General features: G+C 46.2%; 1 gene segment (V, D, J or C); it reads right to left on the reverse strand.

The window, feature by feature from the left end:
- Positions 1-70: 70 nt before the first annotated feature.
- Positions 71-18,634, reverse strand: LOC140418550 (Ig heavy chain C region-like). The segment is given in 5 exon segments: positions 71-520; positions 1,995-2,303; positions 3,128-3,439; positions 3,639-3,938; positions 18,589-18,634. Coding segments are annotated over 5 exon segments (1,332 nt in total).
- Positions 18,635-20,316: the final 1,682 nt, after the last annotated feature.

Below are 20,316 nucleotides of genomic sequence, written 5' to 3' on the forward strand. Positions count from 1 at the left end.
TCCTTGAACAGATCTAATATCAGCAAAGTCGAAGCTCCATTAATTAAGCGGCTGTGCATTTAAATCACAATTAGAGGAAAAAAAACTTTATTATTTTTAATTTAGTTCGAAATGCAATTGATAGATTCTCATTGACATGAATTAACGGTGTCCATCAGAGCGAGGGAAATGTTCACAAAACTCGGTTTACCGCTGGATTTATCAACCGTTCTGTTGATGATCTTCAAGGGGATGGCTTCATGTCCCACCACACAGGAGTAAGAAGCGCCGCTGGCCCACTCCTCCGCTGCAATGGATAACAGGCTGTACATGAAGAAGGAGCTATTGCCGTTCTCCGCCATCACCTCGGTGTTCTTGTAGTTCCCGGGATTCACCGGCTTGTCATTGACGGTCCACTTGACGAAGATCTCTCGGGGGGAGAAACCTCTCACTAAGCAGCTGAGGGAGACGAATCTCTGAGCGGAGACGTCTTCAGCCGAGGGCAGGAGGACAGAGACGGACGGTTCCCGCGGATTGGGATCTGCAGAAGATGTACAATAGATGTCAGTAAAATGGGGAATTCGGGAGACATTGGAACCGCGGGTTAGATGTGAGAGAAATGTGTTTTGTGTTGGATTTTAAAGGTTTCCATTTTCCACTTTGGGATCTGTCCGGTTTCATAGCTCGGAGCAGAGGTGGACACAAGCCTTTTCCCTGAGAATTTACGGATATTGGATTCGAAAGTTTCAGAAAGTGTACAGCAGGGAAACAGGCCATTCGGCCCGCCTGTTCTGTGCTGGTGTATAAGCTCCACACCAAGCTCATCCCACCTTACTCCCAAAGGATTGGGAAACTGCCAATGTAACACCCTTATTCAAAAGGGAGGGAGACAAAAACAGGTAACTATCGGCCAGTGACCTTAACATCTGTCAGTGGGAAACGGTTCGAGTCCATTATAACGGATCCAATCGCTGAGCATTTAGAAATACACAATATAATCAACAGAGTCAGCGCGGCCTCGTGAAGGCGAAATCAGTGCCGAACAAATTTAGATGGAGGAATACTGGATAAAGCTGAAGTAACGGGGGAATTGGGGGCCCCCGTGCAGAAACCACACAAAGCAAGTTCTGCAGGTAATATGGAGACAAATTGAATGTTGACATTTATTTCAAAGGAAATAGAATATAAACATGGGGAAGTCTGGCTAAAACTATACAAGGCACTAGTTAGTCGACACCTGGTATACTTTGAATAGTCTCGGTGCCCTTATCTACGGAAGACAGATTGGTTTTGAAGGCAGTCCAGAGAAGGATCACGAGGTTGATCGCGAGTATGGAGGGATTTTCTTATGGGGAGAGGGTAAGTAGGCTGGGCTGTACTGATTGGAGTTTAGAAGAATGAAGGCGACCTAATCGAGACATGAAAGATTTTCAGGGAGCTTCTTAGGATAGACGCTGGGAGGTTGTTTTCCCCTGTGGGAGCGTCTAGGACCAGAGCGCAGGATCACAAAGTGAGGGTTCTCCCATTTAACAAAGAGATGAGGTGGACTTCCTCTCTCAGAGAGTAGTGAAGCTGTGGAATTATTTAACCCGGGGGCAGTAGATTCTGGGTTGTTCAATATGTTCAAGGTTGAGAGAGAAATATTTTAAATCAGTAAAGGCGTCAAGAGATATGGGGATAAGTCGGGAAAGAGGAGTTGAAGATTATCACATCAGACCAGTCATGACCTCACTGCCGGCTGGACCGGTGTTGATGGGCCCAATGGCCTATGTCTGTTCCTAAGTCTTGTGGTCTATGGTCTCGCTCCATCTAAACCCAATATCACTGCTTTCAATTCATTGTTCGTTCATCTGCATATCAATTTCCCCCTTAAACTCTAATCGCCCAGAGTATTTAGTTAGTGGAATTCCCAATCAGAATGGACCATAAATACCCTGAATGCTAAATACTGACCGCTGCACTGACACTAGAAATAGACACAATGACTCACTTACTGCTTCAATCTCTCTACCCACCTATTTTTTTGTGGATTGAAATTCTTAAAGGAGTTGGCAGGTCCTGATGGCTCGCCACACAGTCAAACACAGCACCACTCAGCCAGGCTTGTGTCGAGATGTTTAATTTGCTGACCACGCTTTCAGTATCTGCCCCAGGCTGGTCGGCAATCTCTGATTTCAGCGGCTTCTTTGCTTCACTCCAGGACACGTTGACTCCATAAGGAGCCTTCGAAATGACGCAGGTTAAGGTTACAGTCGCCTCCAGTAAGACCTGTTCTATTGGTGGTGGCAGTATTGTTACTGAGGCATCAGTGCAACCGGAAGGATCTGCGAATGAAAAAAGTGGAAATTAACCCAAGTTTGATCTTCAGAATCAGGGCAGCAGTACTCAGCCTTCACTCTACATGGGAATAAATCAACTTAGAAACATCAACCTCTAAAGATCGCCTTTAATCTTCTGTAAGCAATGGAAAACCAGTTTGGTTTGTGAAAACTATTCTCATTGTGAAATACAGTCAGCCCCGATATCGTTCTAACGAATCAGTATTTCAGCATTCCCAATACAAATATTCCATTCCTGATCTCAGGAACGAAGTACTGGCGGCTGATCCATAAATAGGTTGGATGAACTTTCCAACACTTTACCCCGGAGCTGTTATCAGTTAAGTGTTTGAGACACCCACTGACTCAAATATAATCAGCTGTCTCAGGATAAAGCTGGCATCAAGTACCCCAGGGGCTGGTTTAGCACGGGGCTAAATCGCTGGCTTTTAAAGCAGACTAAGGCAGGCCACCAGCGCGGGTCCAATTCCCGTACCAGCCTCCCCGAACAGGCGCCGGAATGTGGCGACTAGGGGCTTTTCACAGTAACTTCATTTGAAGCCTACTTGTGACAAGAAGCGATTTTCATTTCATTCATTCACCTCACTCACTAAATGACTTCAAATTATACGGATACATTTATTTCTATATTCATAAAATCGTGAATGATTAGCAACCCTCATGCAGCTCTTACATCAGAATGAAACACAAACGACATGGCAGTAAATTAGAAGTTATTCTGTGCTTTGCACTAACTTCAGTAAATTCCTGATTTGGATTAACATCAGAGTGCAGGATGATTTATTGTTTCCTCTGTTTGAGTCTCTTACCAGACGCGGTGATGTTGCGACTTTGGGTGACCTCTTGATGAGTGACCAGGCAGGTATAGACGGCTTTGCTGAACCATTCCCGAGCGGAGACTGTCAGCCGACTGCTCGCCGAGAAGTTCCCGTTCACTTCACAGGGGGGCGAGGTGACAAACCCTGAACCCATGGGTTGTCCATTCTTCAGCCACTTTACCGTCATTGACTTTGGCTGGAAATCGTTGATTGAACAGACCATGGTTGCAAATTTCTGTCTTGAGATTTCTTCATTGGAACTCACGGTGAGGAGAACATTTGGAGTGTTGACAGGTGGAGGGCCTTCAAGAAACACAAGTTAGACATTTCTTGAAGAAGATGTTGTAACGAATAAAATGACGAATTATATTTTAACAGTTTCTCTGTGGTCACTATTTCGCGCAGGAATCAGAACTATGCAGAGAACCATAAATGTGTAATCACCAAAGATGTAAATAAAGTAATCAAAGCATCTGTTTCTCACAGATTCCACAAAACTTACATGGAATTCCAATGCTCTTGTCTGAGCCGCTGTGTCGAACCTCACAGCTGATTTTGCTGCATCCCCCCTCTGACTCGGTGATGGTTAACTGGCTGCTCAGGGTGTAGGTTCCCTTCTTGTTTCTCACTGACGGGTATTTCTTAACTCCAGTGGTGATCAGCTGCCCATCTTTCTTCCAGGTAAGGCTGGTGATTTCTGGGGAGTAGTCCATCGCCAAACAGCCGAAGGTCACGGAGCCGTCATTGTTGTGTTGCTGACAGGAGGAGACCAGGCTGTAGAGAGTGGGCGGAGACGGTGTTGCTGGGAAAGAATGGCCCATTCAACAAGTTAGACTCTGTTATTTGTGATCTATAAGTTACCAAGCACATCAAAATGTGACGATGCATTTAACTTAACATGTTCTCATTAACTGTTACATCCATATTTCAGCGTCTATTAGTTCTATGATTTGAGAATCACCATCTCTTTGCCGCTTCATTAGAAACTCGCATCCCTTTCTCCGTTTCTAACACATACAAAAAATAACATTTGATGCCGCCTGAATGATGTAACTGTCATTGGATTGAAGGAGAGGAGCAGAGAGTTTCCCCCATTATTTCAGCCACCATGTAAAATAAAATAGAAATGTTGCCATAGTCCCGGGGACTGCCCTTTCCTTCTGAGAGCTGACTGGTGGTGATTTAACCTGAGGGTCACCACACCCTCTTTATGAATATCCCCAGCCGGTACAACAATTGAATCCGCGCTGTTGGGATCGCTCTTCATCACAAACCAGCCGTCCAGCTAACTGAGTCGTATACGTCACAATCCAGCTAGCTGAGCTGTGTACGTCACAATCCAGCTAGCTGAGCTGTGTACGTCACAATCCAGCTAACTGAGCTGCGTACGTCACAATCCAGCTAACTGAGCTGTGTACGTCACAATCCAGCTAACTGAGCTGTGTACGTCACAATCCAGCTAACTGAGCTGTGTACGTCACAATCCAGCTAGCTGAGCTGTGTACGTCACAATCCAGCTAACTGAGCTGTGTACATCACAATCCAGCTAACTGAGCTGTGTACGTCACAATCCAGCTAACAGAGCTGTGTACTTCACAATCCAGCTATCTGAGCTGTGTACGTCACAATCCAGCTAACTGAGCTGTGTACGTCACAATCCAGCTAACTGAGCTGTGTACGTCACAATTCAGCTAACTGAGCTGTGTACGTCACAATCCAGCTCACTGAGCTGTGTACGTCACAATCCAGCTAACTGAGCGCGTACGTCACAATCCAGCTAACTGATCTGTGGACGTCACAATCCAGCTAACTGAGATGTGTACGTCACAATCCAGCTAATTGAGCTGTGTACGTCACAATCCAGCTAACTGAGCTGTGTACGTCACAATCCAGCTAACTGAGCTGCGTACGTCACAATCCAGTTAACTGATCTGTGGACGTCACAATCCAGCTAACTGACATGTGTATGTCACAATCCAGCAAACTGAGCTGTGTACGTCACAATCCAGCTAACTGAGCTGTGTACGTCACAATCCAGCTAACTGAGCTGTGTACATGACAATCCAGCTAACTGAGCTGTGTACATCACAATCCAGCTAACTGAGCTGTGTACGTCACAATCCAGCTAGCAAAGCTGTGTACTTCACAATCCAGCTAACTGAGCTGGGTACGTCACAATCCAGCTAACTGAGCTGTGTACGTCACAATCCAGCTAACTGAGTTGTGTACATCACAGTCCAGCCAACTGAGCTGTGTACGTCACAATCCAGCTAACAGAGCTGTGTACTTCACAATCCAGCTATCTGAGCTGTGTACGTCACAATCCAGCTAACAGAGCTGTGTACTTCACAATCCAGCTAACTGAGCTGTGTACGTCACAATCCAGCTCACTGAGCTGTGTACATGACAATCCAGCTAACTGAGCTGTGTACGTCACAATCCAGCTGACTGAGCAGGGTACGTCACAATCCAGCTAACTGAGCTGTGTACGTCACAATCCAGCTAACTGAGTTGTGTATGTCACAATCCAGCTAATTGAGCTGTGTACGTCACAATCCAGCTAACTGAGCTGTGTACGTCACAATCCAGCTAACTGAGCTGTGTATGTCACAATCCAGCTAACTGAGCTGTGTACGTCACAATCCAGCTCACTGAGCTGTGTGCGTCACAATCCAGCTAACTGAGCTGTGTACATCACAATCCAGCTAACTGAGCTGTGTACATGACAATCCAGCTAACTGAGCTGTGGACATCACAATCCAGCTAACTGAGCTGTGTACGTCACAATCCAGCTCACTGAGCTGTGTACGTCACAATCCAACTAACTGAGCTGTATATGTCACAATCCAGCTAACTGAGCTGTGTACGTCACAATCCAGCTAACTGAGCTGTGTACGTCACAATCCAGCTAACTGAGCTGTGTACGTCACATTCCAGCTAACTGAGCTGTGTACGCCACAGTTCTGCTAACTGAGCTGCGTACTTCGCAATCCAGCTAGCTGAGCCGTGTACGTCACACTCCAGCTAACTGAGCTGTGTACGCCACAGTCCAGCTAACTGAGCTGCGTACGTCACAATCCAGCTAGCTGAGCTGTGTACGTCACACTGCAGCTAACTGAGCTGTGTACGTCACAATCCAGCTAGCTGAGCTGTGTACGTCACAATCCAGCTAGCTGAGCTGTGTATGTCACAATCCAGCTAATTGAGCTGTATACGTCACAATCCAGCTAACTGAGCTGTGTACGTCACAATCCAGCTAGCTGAGCTGTGTACGTCACACTGCAGCTAACTGAGCTGTGTACGTCACAATCCAGCTAGCTGAGCTGTGTACGTCACACTCCAGCTAACTGAGCTGTGTACGTCACAATCCAGCTAGCTGAGCTGTGTATGTCACAATCCAGCTAATTGAGCTGTATACGTCACAATCCAGCTAACTGAGCTGTGTACATCACAATCCAACTAGCTGAGCTGTGTACGTCACACTCCAGCTAACTGAGCTGTGTACGTCACAGTCCAGCTAGCTGAGCTGTGTACGCCACACTCCAGCTAACTGAGCTGTGTACGCCACAGTCCAGCTAACTGAGCTGCGTACGTCACAATCCAGCTAGCTGAGCTGTGTACGTCACACTCCAGCTAACTGAGCTGTGTACGTCACAATCCAGCTCACTGAGCTGTGTACGTTACAATCCAGCTCACTGAGCTGTGTACGTCACAATCCAGCTAACTGAGCTGTCTACGTCACAATCCAGCTAGCTGAGCTGTGTACGTCACAATCCAGCTAACTGAGCTGTCTACGTCACAATCCAGCTAGCTGAGCTGTGTACGCCACAATCAATTTGTGTTAAAGATGTTGTCTCTTCATTTGTATCTTTGCAGTTTTGGGAAATTCCCTTTGTTCAAATTTACTGATACCACCTCCTCTCTCCATTTCACTACCCCCATTCTCCAAACTAGAGAATAGTGGCATTGCTTCAAAAATACCTTCGGAATGCACATTTATATAATTACAATAAGGTTCTACATTTGAGTAATTGCAACATTCTCTAATTTTAAGATCATGAGGGAGGCGGCCATTCAGTCGGTCGAGCCTCCTCCCCCATTCAGTAAGCTCCTGGCTGTGCTGATTGTGGTGTTAACTCCATATTCCGCCTGTCACTGAGACCGGGCTGTCTGCAATCCCCCCGCACCCGCTCCGCGCTCCCTGCTCGTTCCCCCATCTCTCTGCGGTTCCCGCTGGATTTCTGTACCTTTCTCCTGGTCCCTTCACTTTCGTTTAGCTCTCTGCTCTTTTCCACGGCTCTCTGCGCTTTCCTCCGCATCTCTGCACTTTCTCTCGACTCTGCATTTTCTTCCTGCTCTTTAGTGCTTTGCCCAGGTGTGCTGCACTTTTCCCAGTTCTTTGTGCTTTTCCCGGTCCCTGGCACTTTGTGCGGGCTTTTTGAGGTTTTCGCCAGCACTGTGCGCTTTACTCCGATTCTTACCGCTTATCGCCCACTCCATGGACTTTCTTCCGGTTCTCAGCACTTCCCCCGGCTCTGTGCTCCTTCACCCGGCTCTCTGCACATCCCCGGCTCCCTGCACTCCACCCCCCCCCCCCCCCGTCCCCGTCCCCCTCCCCCGCTCCCGGCTCTCTACACATCCCCCGGCTCTCTTCACTTTCCCCGGTCCACGCACTCTCACCACCACCACCACCCCCCCCCCCCCCCCCCCCACCGCCCCCCATCCCCATCGGCTCTCTGCACCTTTCCCTTGCTCTCTCCACTTCTTTCCAACTCTCTGTCCTTTTCTACGACTCTGTGTGTTCCGCTGCATCTCGGTCTATTCCCCTACATTTCTGTCCTTTCCCCTGCATCTCGATGCTTTCCTCCCAACTCTGCCTTTTCGCCGCCTCTTTGCTCTTTTCCACCGCTTTGGCGCTTTCTCCCGGCTCCGGGGTCTTTCCCCGGCTCTCTGCACTTTCCCCGGCTCCCGGCAGTCCCGTGTCATGCAGCCACATTCGGGCGCCACTCGTCATCAGTTTCGCTCCAGTTCTCCATTCCTCTCTCGATGCAGCCGCTCCCTTGCCCATTTCCTGGGCATGAGTGAGAGAGGATGAGTGAGTAACTGAGTGAGGGTAGGAGAGTGAGTGCGGGTGAGTGAGTAACTGAGTGAGGGTAGGAGAGTGAGTGTGGGTGAGTGAGTAACTGAGTGAGGGTAGGAGAGTGAGTGTGGGTGAGTGCGTAACCGAGTGAGGGTAGGAGAGTGAGTGTGGGTTAGTGAGTAACTGAGTGAGGGTAGGAGAGTGAGTGTGGGTTAGTGAGTAACCGAGTGAGGGTAGGAGAGTGAGTGCGGGTGAGTGAGTAACCGAGTGAGGGTAGGAGAGTGAGTGTGGGTGAGTGAGTAACTGAGTGAGGGTAGGAGAGTGAGTGTGGGTTAGTGAGTAACTGAGTGAGGGTAGGAGAGTGAGTGTGGGTGAGTGCGTAACTGAGTGAGGGTAGGAGAGTGAGTGTGGGTTAGTGAGTAACTGAGTGAGGGTGAGTGAGTTGGGTGATTGAGGATGTATGAATGTTGATAAGTGGCGGATCAGGGGTGACTGACTGAGTGAGGGTAGGTATGTCACCGAGGACAAATGAAGGGTGTGTGAGGGAGAGTGAGTGAGACGCAGAGAATGTGTGACTCTGGGTGAGTGAGGTTGTGTAGTGAGAGTCAGTGAAGGTGAGTGAGCGAGGGTCAGTGAGTGAGGGTGAGTGAGTGAGGGTGGGTGAGCGAGGGTGGGTGAATGAGGGTGAGTGAGTCAGGGGGTCGACTGCTGGTGAGTGAATGTAGTGGGTGAATGAATGAGGGGAAGTCAGTGAGCGTGGGTGAGTGAGGGTGAACGAGTGAGGGTGGTTGAGGGACGATTGAGTGAGGGTGGGTGAGTGAGAGTGTGTCAGGGTGGGTGGGTAAGTGAGGGTGGGTGAGTGAGGGTGTGTCAGGGAGGGCGGCTGAGTGAGGGTAGGTGAGTGAGAACGTGAGTGTGGGTGGGAGAGTGAGTGAGTGTGAGCGCCTGAATGAGGGTGAGTGAGGATACGTAGGTGTTTGAGGATGAGTGAGTGACGGTAGCTTACTGAATGAGGGTGTGTGAGGGTGGGTGAGTGAGGGTGTGTGAGGGTGGGTGAGTGAGAATGTGTGAGGGTGGGTGAGTGAGGGTCTGTGAGGGTGAGCAAGTGGGCGTGGGTGGGTGACTGAGTGAGGTTGAGAGCCTGAATGAGGGTGGGTGAGGATGGGTGGGCGTTTGAGGATGAGTGGTTGAGAGTGTGTGAGTGAGGGTGAACGAGTTAGGTTGGGCGTGTAAGGGTGAGTCAATAACGGTGAGTGGTGCTGAATAAGGATGGGTGAGTGTGCGTGAGGGTGAGAGTGAGGGTGGGTGAGTGAGAATGTGTCAGGGAGGGTTGGTGACCTAGGGTGGGCGAGTGAGAGTGTGCGAGGCGTGTGAGCAAGAGTGTGTGAGGCGTGTGAGGGAGGGTGGGTGTGTGAGCGTGTGTCAGGGAGGGTGTGTGAGTGAGGGTGGATGAGTGAGAGTGTGTGAGGGTGGGGGGTGGGGGAGTGAGGGAGCATGAGGGTGGGGAAGTGAGGGTGTGTGAGGGTGGGTGAGTGAGTGTGTCAGGGAGGGTGGGTGAGTGATGGCGTGGGAGTATGGGTGACTGAGGGTGTGTGAAGGTGGGGGAGGGTGTGTGAGGGTGTGTGAATGAGAGTGTGTCAGGGAGGGTGGGTGAGTGAGGGTGTGTGAGGGTGGGGGTGTGAGGGTGTGTGAGGGTGGGTGATTGAGGCTGTGTGAGGGTGGGGGAGTGAGGGTGTGTGAGGGTGGGTGATTGAGGGTTTCTGAGGGTGGGTGAGTGAGAGTGTGTCAGGGAGGGTGGGTGAGTGAGGGTGTGTGAGGTTGGTTTACAGAATGAGGGCTTGTGAGGGCGGGTGAGTGGGGGGGGGTGTGAATGACTGAGTGAGGATGAGAGCCTGAATGATGGGGAGTGAGGGTGGGTTCGGATGGGTGGGTGAGGGTGGGCGAATGAGTGTGGGTGGGTGGCTGAGTGAGGGTGAGAGCCTGATTGAGAATGGGTGAGGATGAGTGAGGATGGGTGGGTGTTTGAGGATGAGTGGGTGAGAGTGTGTGAGTGAGGGTGAGAGTTAGTTTGGGCGTCTAAGGGTGAGTCAATGACAGTGAGTGTTGCTGAATGAGGATGTGTGTGTGTGAGGGTGTGAGAGTGAGGGCGGGTCAGTGAGAGTGTGTGAGGTGGGGGAGTGAGTGTGGGTGGGTGACTGAGTGAGGGTGAGAGCCTGAATGAGGGGGGTGGGGGTGAGGATGGGTGGGTGTTTGAGGATGAGTGGGTGAGAGTGTGTGAGTGAGGGTGAGAGTTAGTTTGGGCGTCTATGGGTGAGTCAATGACAGTGAGTGTTGCTGAATGAGGATGTGTGAGTGTGTGTGTGAGGGTGTGAGAGTGAGGGCGGGTCAGTGAGAGTGTGTCAGGGGGGTGAATGACGGTAGGTGAATGAGGGTGGGAGTGTGAGGCTGCGTGTGAGGGTGGTTAAGGAAAGGTGTATCATTGAGGATGGTTGAGTGAGGGTCAATGAGTGACGGTGAGAATGGTGAGTGAGGGTACGTGAGTGAGTGTGGGTGAGTGATCATTCCCAGGTGCTCCCAGCACATTGGGACGATGTTTCTTGGGATGATTTTCCGCTCAGGCTCAGCTTTCTGTTGCCTGTTGTCCACAGCCGAGCTTGGGGCTCCTCCATTCGGGTCCACCACCTCCACCTCCTCCTCTTCCTCTCCATCGATCCTGTCCTGATTCTCCACATTGATCAGCTTTCAGTAACACCGGCTGTGTACAGTCAGACAGCAGTGTAGATCACTGGGCAGCTGCTTTAATACTTTCAGTAACACCGGCTGTGTACAGTCAGACAGCAGTGTAGATCACTGGACAGCTGCTTTAATACTTTCAGTAACACCGGCTGTGTACAGTCAGACAGCAGTGTAGATCACTGGACAGCTGCTTTAATACTTTCAGTTACACCGGCTGTGTACAGTCAGACAGCAGTGTAGATCACTGGACAGCTGCTTTAATACTTTCAGTTACACCGGCTGTGTACAGTCAGACAGCAGTGTAGATCACTGGACAGCTGCTTTAATACTTTCAGTAACACGGGCTGTGAACAGTCAGACAGCAGTGTAGATCACTGGACAGCTGCTTTAATACTTTCAGTAACACTGGCTGTGTAAAGTCAGACAGCAGTGTAGATCACTGGGCAGCTGCTTTAATACTTTCAGTAACACCGGCTGTGTAAAGTCAGACAGCAGTGTAGATCACTGAGCAGCTGCTTTTATACTTTCAGTAACACCGGCTGTGTAAAGTCAGACAGCAGTGTAGATCACTGAGCAGCTGCTTTAATACTTTCAGTCACACCGGCTGTGTACAGTCAGACAGCAGTGTAGATCACTGGGCAGCAGCTTTAATACTTTCAGTAACACCGGCTGTGTAAAGTCAGACAGCAGTGTAGATCACTGGGCAGCTGCTTTAATACTTTCAGTAACACCGGCTGTGTACAGTCAGACAGCAGTGTAGATCACTGGACAGCTGCTTTAATACTTTCAGTAACACCGGCTGTGTACAGTCAGACAGCAGTGTAGATCAGTGGGCAGCTGCTTTAATACTTTCAGTAACACCGGCTGTGTACAGTCAGACAGCAGTGTAGATCACTGGCCAGCTGCTTTAATGCCGATGCAATTTCATTTTCCACAAAACAATTTAGAACTGGGACAATGAGCATTCCTGTAACTTAACGGATTTTCATTTTGTAAATGGGATTTTTCTGCCCGTAGAATTCTTGTCATATTGTGTCAGAGAGAGTGTGTTGTGTTTATTCATTCTTGTGATGTAGGCGTCTCTGGCTCGGCCAGCATTTATCTTCCATCCCTCATTGCCTTTGAGAAGGTGGCGAGCTTCCTTATTTAACCATTGCAGTCCATGTGGTGTTTCCCCGAGTCAGTTACATGATTTTGAACCAGCGGCAGTGCAGGAACGGAGATATATTTTATAGTCATGATGCTGAATGGCTTGGGATTGAACTTCCAGTTGGTGGTGTTCCCATGTCTCTGCTGTCCTTGTCCAGGTGGCCGCTGTCATGGGTTTGGAAGGTGCTGTCTAGGGAGACATGATGAGCTTCTGCAGCGGATCTTTAAATGGCGGACAGGCTTTGGGGAGTCAGCAGATGAGTTTTTCACCGCAGGATTCCTCACCTTTGATCTGTTCTTCTGGCCTCAACATTTATATGACTCACCCAGATCACTTTCTGGTCCATGTTAATCACCAGGAGGTTGTTAGTGGGGATTCAATGATGGTATTGCCAGTGAATGTCAAGGGGCGGTGGTGGGCATTGCCTTCAATTGGGTGACTAGACTGTTACTTACCACTTGTCAGCCAGAACCGGATAGAGCCTCCATGTTGCTTTATTTACAGGTTTATTTAGTGACTGCACAGTTGCAAATTGTGCTGAGCATGGTGCAATCATCTGCCATCAACCCCTGTTCAGACCTGATGATGGAAAGAAGGTCATTGATGAACAAGCTGAAGATGGCTGGACCTGGAACACTGCCCTGAAGAAGTCTCGCAGTGATGTCCTGGAACTGAGCTGATTGGCCTCCAGCAATGGAATCCATCCACCTTGGTGCTGGTTGTGACTCCAACCAGCGAAGATTCTTCCCCTGATTCCCATCCATTCATTCTTTGGTTGGGCTGCTTGAGGTCACACGTTTCAATGCTGCCTTGATTTGGCGGCACGGCAGCACAGTGGTTAACCCTGTTGCTTCACAGCACCAGGGACCCGGGTTCGATTCCCACTTGGGTCATTGCCAGTGCGGAGTCTGCACGTCCTCCCCAGAGTCTGCGTGGGTTTTATCCGGGTGATCCGGTTTCCTCCCACAAGTCCCGAAAATCGACCTGTTAGGTGGTTTGTATATTCCGAATTCTCCCTCTGTGTACCCGAACAGGCGCCAGAGTGTGGTGACTGGGGGCTTTTCACAGTAACTTCATTGCAGTGTTAATGTAAGCCTACTTGTGACAATAATAATGATTATTATTATTGATGTTAGTTCAGTCGCTCTCACCTGTGTATCTGAAAGGGTGTGCGTGTCTGAGTGTGTGTGTGTGTGAGGGAGAATTTGGGTATGTGTCTGAGAACCCATGACTGTGTCTATGTATGAGTCTGCATGCATGCGTGTGAATGCGTGTGTGTGTTTCTGCGAGAGATGGATCAAGAGAGTGGGAGAGAGAGAGTCCACGTGTGAGTGTGTGTGCGAGAGAGTATCTGTGTGTGAGAGAGTATCTGTGTGTGAGAGAATATCTGTATGTATTTGCGCGAGCGAGAGGGTGTGTGTGTGTGAGGGAGCAAAACAGTGTGCACAGGAGAGAGACTGTATGTGCAAAATTGTGTGTGTGAGAGAGCATGTGTGTGAAAGAGTGCTTTCACAAGAGAGCATGTGTGTGGGAGAGCATGTATGCACCAAAGCATGTGAGTGAGACAGCATGTATGTGAGAGAGCATGTGTGCGAGAGATCATGTGTGTGAGAGCATGTGTGTGTGAGTGTGTGTAACAGAACATGTGTGGGAGAGCATGTGTGCAAGAGAGCATATATGTGTGAGAGAGCATGTGTGTGAGAGAATGTGTGCACATGAGAGCATGTGTGCAAACGAACATGTGTGTGAGAATGCATGTGTGATAGAGCATGAGTTCGAGAGAGCATGTGTGAGAGAGCATGTGTGTGAGAAAACATGAGTACGAGAGAGCATGTGTGTGAGAGAGCGTGTGCGCAAGAGAGAATGATAGAGCATGTGTGTGAGAGAGCTTGTGTGCAAGGGCGAATGATAGAGCATGTGTGTGAGAGAGCTTGTGTGTGAGAGAGTGTGGGTGGGTGAGAGCATGACTGTGAGAGAGTGAGTGTATGAGAGAGCGTGTATGTGAGAGAGCAATTGTATGAGAGAGCATGTGAGTGAGAGGACATGTGTGTCAGGGAGCGTGTGTGCAAGAGAGCGTGAGTGTGAAAGATACATGTGTGCGAGAGCGTGTGTGTGAGAAACCATGTGTGGTAGAGTACATGTGTGTGAGAGAGTATGTGTGCAACGGAGCATGTGTGTGAGAAAGCATGTGCATGAGTGAGCATGTGTATAAGCGAGCATGAGTGTGAGTGAGCAAGTGAGTGAGAGAGTGTGTGCGAGAGAGTGTGAGTATGAGTATAAGACATGTGTATGAGAGACCATGTATGCAAGAGAGGATATACGTGTGAGAGAGCAGGAGTACAAGAGAGCATGTCTGTGCGAGAGGCCGTGTTTGAGAGGGCGTGTGTGAGAGAGCATGGGTGTGAGAGCGTGCGTGTGAGAGACCATGCATGCCAGAGCGAGTGTGAGAGAGAGCGTATGAGTGAGAGAGTGCATGTGTGAGGCAGCCTGTATGTGAGAGAGCGTTTTCATGTGAGAGAGATGTGTGTGACAGAGCATGTGTGTGAACGAGTGTGTGTGCAAGAGATAATGTGTGCGAGAGTGCATTTGTGTGAGAGTGTGTATCTGTGAATGCGTCTGTATGTGAGTGAGATTGGTAAAACGTGTAAGAGAGAGTGTATGTGAGAGAGAGTGTGTGAGATTTACATACTATTTTTGTGAGTGAGACTGTTTGTGTGACAGTGTGTGTGAACGAGTGTGCACATGTGTTTGAGTCTGAGTGAGAGTAAATGCATGTGAGCGAGAGAATGGGTGTATGAAATAGAACTAAAGAGGGAGATAATGCATGTGTGTATGTTTGTGAGAGTGTGTAAGGTATGTACTATTTTTGTGAGTGAGACTGCTTGTGTGAGTGTGCGTGTGAGCGAGTATGAATGTGTAGTTGAGAGGCCAGTTGTGAGAAAGAATGTGTGTGAGGTGTGCGGGAAAAATGATTGTGAGAGAGAAAATGTGTGAAAGAGAAAGGGAGATAACGTGCCTAAGTATGTGAGAGAGCGAGTGACAGTCTGTTTGTGTGTGAGGTAGAGTTGGAGAGAGAGAAAGTTGGAGGCAGAGAGTATGTTAGAGAATGGGTGTGTGAGGCAGTGCGTGTGTGTGTGACCGAGTGTGTGTGAGAGAGACTGTGTTTTTGAAGAGCTATTGTGCATATGAGAGTGTCTGTGTGTTTGAGGAATAGTCCGGGTTTCTGGGAGAGAGGGTGTGTGTGAGGGAGAAACAGTCTGCGGATGAGAGAGTGCCTAGTATATCAAATTTCACTCTGAAACACAGGGAAAGAATCATTTAAACTGCTTGATACTAATTGATAAATGGTCAACTTACGACAGAAGAAATACAATAACCTCTTTGAAATTAAACTGATATTAATTTCAAACTCCCTTCGCCTTTCAGCTATTTCCCCTGTCTGTCTGAACTGGGCAAAATGTAGTATCACTGAGAATGAACACATTAAATACAACAGATTGAGGGGAGTTTAATGTCCGTGACAGAGATCCAGTGTTTGATAAGAAGTAAACAAACCAGGAAACATTCACATTGGAAACTGATTACCTGATTTGATCCAATGTCTTAATTAAATACAATCAACAAAACAATGGAGGCGGGCCACCTCATCAACTGGAGCAAATAAATGTATTGTTTTCTAAATTATTTTCAGTACAATTAAACGTTCTCCAATAGCTTTGATATAACACGCCAGTATGCTACTCAATTGTAGGAGTTAATTTAAGTTGAATTAGTTAGTACTAATGTCGTATTGCAAGTTATTGCCAATTGTCAATTAGTTGACCTGTCAGCTGATTTGTACTCGAAAATATAAATAATAAAAAATGGTTATCTGTAATTCAGGCTCCTGCCTGAAATTTGTTAAATAATTTGGATTTAATTAAATATAAAATTTCAAATAATCGGATGGAATAATTCAGACATGTGTAATATATCATCTGTTTGTTAAAGCGGTACTCCCGAATTGCTAAACTATTGTAACTCGAAACTATGTATATATAACAATAAAGCCCTTGGTAGTTTGTGATCAATAAAAGTATTTCCGAGATTTAATCATTCAGGCAATTCGATTAACTTTATTATTGAAAATATTGCTTAAAGAAAGGAGATCCAAATTAATCAGTGCAAAACTTAATGAAATAAACTCAGTCAGATCCTCTACAGCACTGAAACATAATGAAAAAATGATGGAGAAATGTTCTTATTCAATTTACGATTTAATAAGAAATAAGCTTGAGGCCAGATATAATCTATTCTTCTATTGTATAATTTGTGTTATTTCTATAATGTTATATTGTGTACAGCACAGCTCTGCGAGACAGGATATTATTATTATTGCAAAGCTAATATTCTCCTTTTGTAATTAAATTAATCTATTTGAATTTCAAGCGTTTACTTGTCAATCTCCAGCGCTGTGCAGTATGAACATTCCTACAATTTAGATAAAATCATAAGAACAATTCCTGCACTGTCAGCGACTTCCACCTCTGGGAAAACTCTTTATGATTAGGTCAGAGACAACTACAAATGACGTTGAAGAGATAATATTCCAGCTGTTGCACAATAACCGGATACATAAATTGTCAAACTGCAATATAAAACTCCTATACTCCAAACGTAATCAGAGAAATAAAAAATAATTCAAATATATCTTGTGTAACTGAACAGTGCTGTAGAATCAGTATGTTATTATTAAAACAGTTTCATAAATAATCACAAATTATTGTGAAACTTTTCCGGTCATGCTAATGATGTGCAGAGCACAGCAGAATTGTGGAAGGAGATTGATGATTAATGATGTTACATGAAAACATATTTGGATAATATGGTTATAATGCCACATTATAATTGTTGATGCTATATTAATTTTACTGACTAATTTGAAAACGTTTTGATTAAATAGTTTCAGACTGCAGTAACGAATTGCGTTCTGAATGAAGTCATGGTTCCGTTTAATCAGTAAGCATTAGGGAAAATTTAAAAACGTCTATCAAATCTTTAATTCCTTTCTTTATTTTCGAAACCTGCCGCGTTTATTCCCTACAATTGTGTTTCAAGGAGATTCAAACGCGCAAACCTTTTTACATTTAACCAGAAAACGTGTAACTGCTCAATGTCACCCAATTTGAACAATGCAGAAACAACGTAGAAACAGAAAACCGCTTCACAAATTGTACTTATTCAAAGTCACCCAGACACACCATCTCCGCAGCAGCAAAACACCAAAACTCACCGTAAGGACTGAACCCGTTTCATTGAGAAGCAGCTCAATTCTACATTCAACAGAATCAAATGTAACATTTCAAAAACATCTGAATATCGAATCCAGCAAACCAGTTCGCTACCAAATGTATGAATTTTCAAACTAAATAGAAATACAGAATAACAGTAATATCATTGTGAGGATGTGGGGGTATGTGCAAAATATTTTTGAAACTTTACCACATTTTATTCATGTTGGACCATATTTCAAACGCATTTAAACAGTTGACAGGAGAGATAAAAGCTGCATCCATCAATCCCACCAAGATGGAACATTGAAGAAAAGCCAGGCCGTAATTGCAGTAACAAATTATGTTCGGAAAGAGCATTTTAAACCGAGGTTTACTTTAATCTCCAATCATCACTTTAAAAAAAGACTCTAATCCCCTGACTGTTTTCCACCTGCAATCGTGTGCCAAGCAGTTTCAAATACGTGTACTGTTTTCGTTCAATTAGAAAACATGGAAACGCTCAGTATCACCGAGTATAAAGAACATAGAAACGCCAGAACCGTTTCACAAACTTTACTCATTCAAAATCACCCAGACACAATCTCCTCAGCAGAAAACACCAAATCACATCACCGAGGGGCTGAAACTCGTCTCATGGAGAACCAGCTCAATTCTACAAACACTTTCAACAGAATCAAACAGCATTTCAAGAAAATTTATATCTAGAACCCACCAAATCCGCCTTTCAGCAAGTGAATGAACAATTAAAACAAACAGAAATATGGAAGAATGTCATCAGCATTGTCAATACGCGGGAAGTGTTCAATAAATTGACACAGATACTGCAGCATACTTTGTGAATATTGGGTAGATTTCTAACACTTGTGCAGGAGGCGGTAAAACCTGCAGCCACCAGGTGTCACCGAGATTAAACATTGCAGAAATACCAAACTGTTTAACAGGCGTTGGGCATTTAAAGTAACCCGGCCACAGTATCCTCAGCAAATAAACATTAAATCACAACAACCAGGGACTGAATCCCTCAGCAGAACCTTTTGTCAAGAGACAGAATAATTTCTTTTTCAGCAGAATCACATGAAACATTACAACAAAATCTCAATACAGAATCCAGCAAACCCGCAATTCAGTGAATGAATGCATAGTTAAAGTAGAAATAAATAAATAAAATAAAGACTCAAGTAAAACAGTTCATAAATAATAGAATGGTTCTTACCTGCAGTCACCGTCACCATGGTCCCCTGTCCCCAGTAGTCGAGATAGTCACAGTGTCACATTCCCTGGGCAGCTCCGTGCAATAACCGCACCTGCACAAAATAGACAAAAATCCACCATTATTTTAAATATTCACAAACCAGAGACAAGGTAAAGTCACGGTAAATTTTCATTAAACTAGAATTGTGCTTGTGGAGATCGCTTGCTGTTCAGAAATGACCCTAATGTTTTATATTTCAGAGTAACACATGAACATGTTATTGAAATCACGAACTAATGAGTGAAGTATTATCACAGATTTTCCATATTAATTATTGTCATTTTGTCAGAGCTGGACATAAATAATACTTCACTGTGAATAAAGTTGGATTGTAAAAGCGAGCACTGACCCAGCCTCAGTTAATTGGTGCTGAAGGGCTTTTTGTATTGACAGTAACTGCTGTGCTCCAGTTATCACAGTGAGACACAGCGTGTCAAATACTGCGGCAGACTGTTAACTGTAAAATACAGAGATTTAATTTCACTGTTCACTCAAAAAACTAACTCGGTCTCTTCCAAGAGCGAATCTGAGTTATTTCAGCTTGTCCTGGTCATTACATTTATAAAGAGGATCGGAACACTTTTAAACCCTCTGGGCACATTGAGCGTGTCGGTCCACAGAGATAAAGTGGAAGATTTTTATATCTTTTCACAAACTAATATTTTGTTTTATTTAAGCCTCATTTAAGTTGACAATCCTGCTGTGGCCCTGATCACCAATTTGAGCAAACTCTTTCTCTGAGGTTTTTGTGTGAGGATGTCGCTGTGCGCAGCACCGTGACCCACTGCTGTAGTCACAGTGACAGACACCCGCACAAAAACTGCACTCACTCTCTGTTCAGTCCTGCCGCTCAATATTCACTTCAAATAGACGATTACTTCTGATCTAATTTACAATTTAGGCAGAAGTTTATCAAACCCAATGCATACAGTCTTTCTCCAAGTATCAGAAATAATAAAACGAGGATTATATCCAAGTCTGCATTTGCTGAAACTGTTAACAGTAAACATCAACAGACAAAAGCTCCTCAATTTAGATCGATTGGTTTGTTCGGTTTTACTGTTTAATTTTCTCTGTGTCAATTATGTAAGAAGCAGCTTGTGTTTTGACTCTGATCACTGACATCAATATTACATTTGGATCAAGTACTGACCTTCAGGTTAAGGTGTAAGTTGCTGAATTCCCTCTCGAGCTGTTCTTGTGCGGGTCCAGCCCTGGTTCCTCTCGCTGTGCCCACCTTGCGCAGTAATAGATGGCGGTGTCTTCGGTCTTCAGGTTCGTCATGGCCAAAGAGAAGATGTTGTTTGAAGTGTCTTTGGACGCAGTAAATCGATCTTTAATTGCTGGAGCGTAGTTGTTGCTGGATGAACTATAGTAGTAAAGCAGCCACTCCAGCCCGTGTCCGGGGACCTGGCGGACCCAGTGCATGGTGTAGCTGCCAAGACTGAACCCGCTGGTTTTACAGGTCAGTCTCAGGGAGCCTCCGGGACGCCCGGTCTCTGCCTCCGGCTGAGTCAACACAACCTCCGACTGGACACCTGTAAAAATATATCAAAAAGCCCGAGGATTAATGCTGGTGAAATGATTGGTGACTCTGGAACATTCCAGAGAGAGACTAACACTGAGACAGTAACAGTGAGAGACTTGGACAATAAAAACTACTCACGGGATAAGAAAGTCAGCAACAAA

The sequence above is a fragment of the Scyliorhinus torazame genome, chromosome 5 (genome assembly GCF_047496885.1).
Source record: "Scyliorhinus torazame isolate Kashiwa2021f chromosome 5, sScyTor2.1, whole genome shotgun sequence".
Lineage (NCBI taxonomy): Eukaryota > Metazoa > Chordata > Chondrichthyes > Carcharhiniformes > Scyliorhinidae > Scyliorhinus > Scyliorhinus torazame.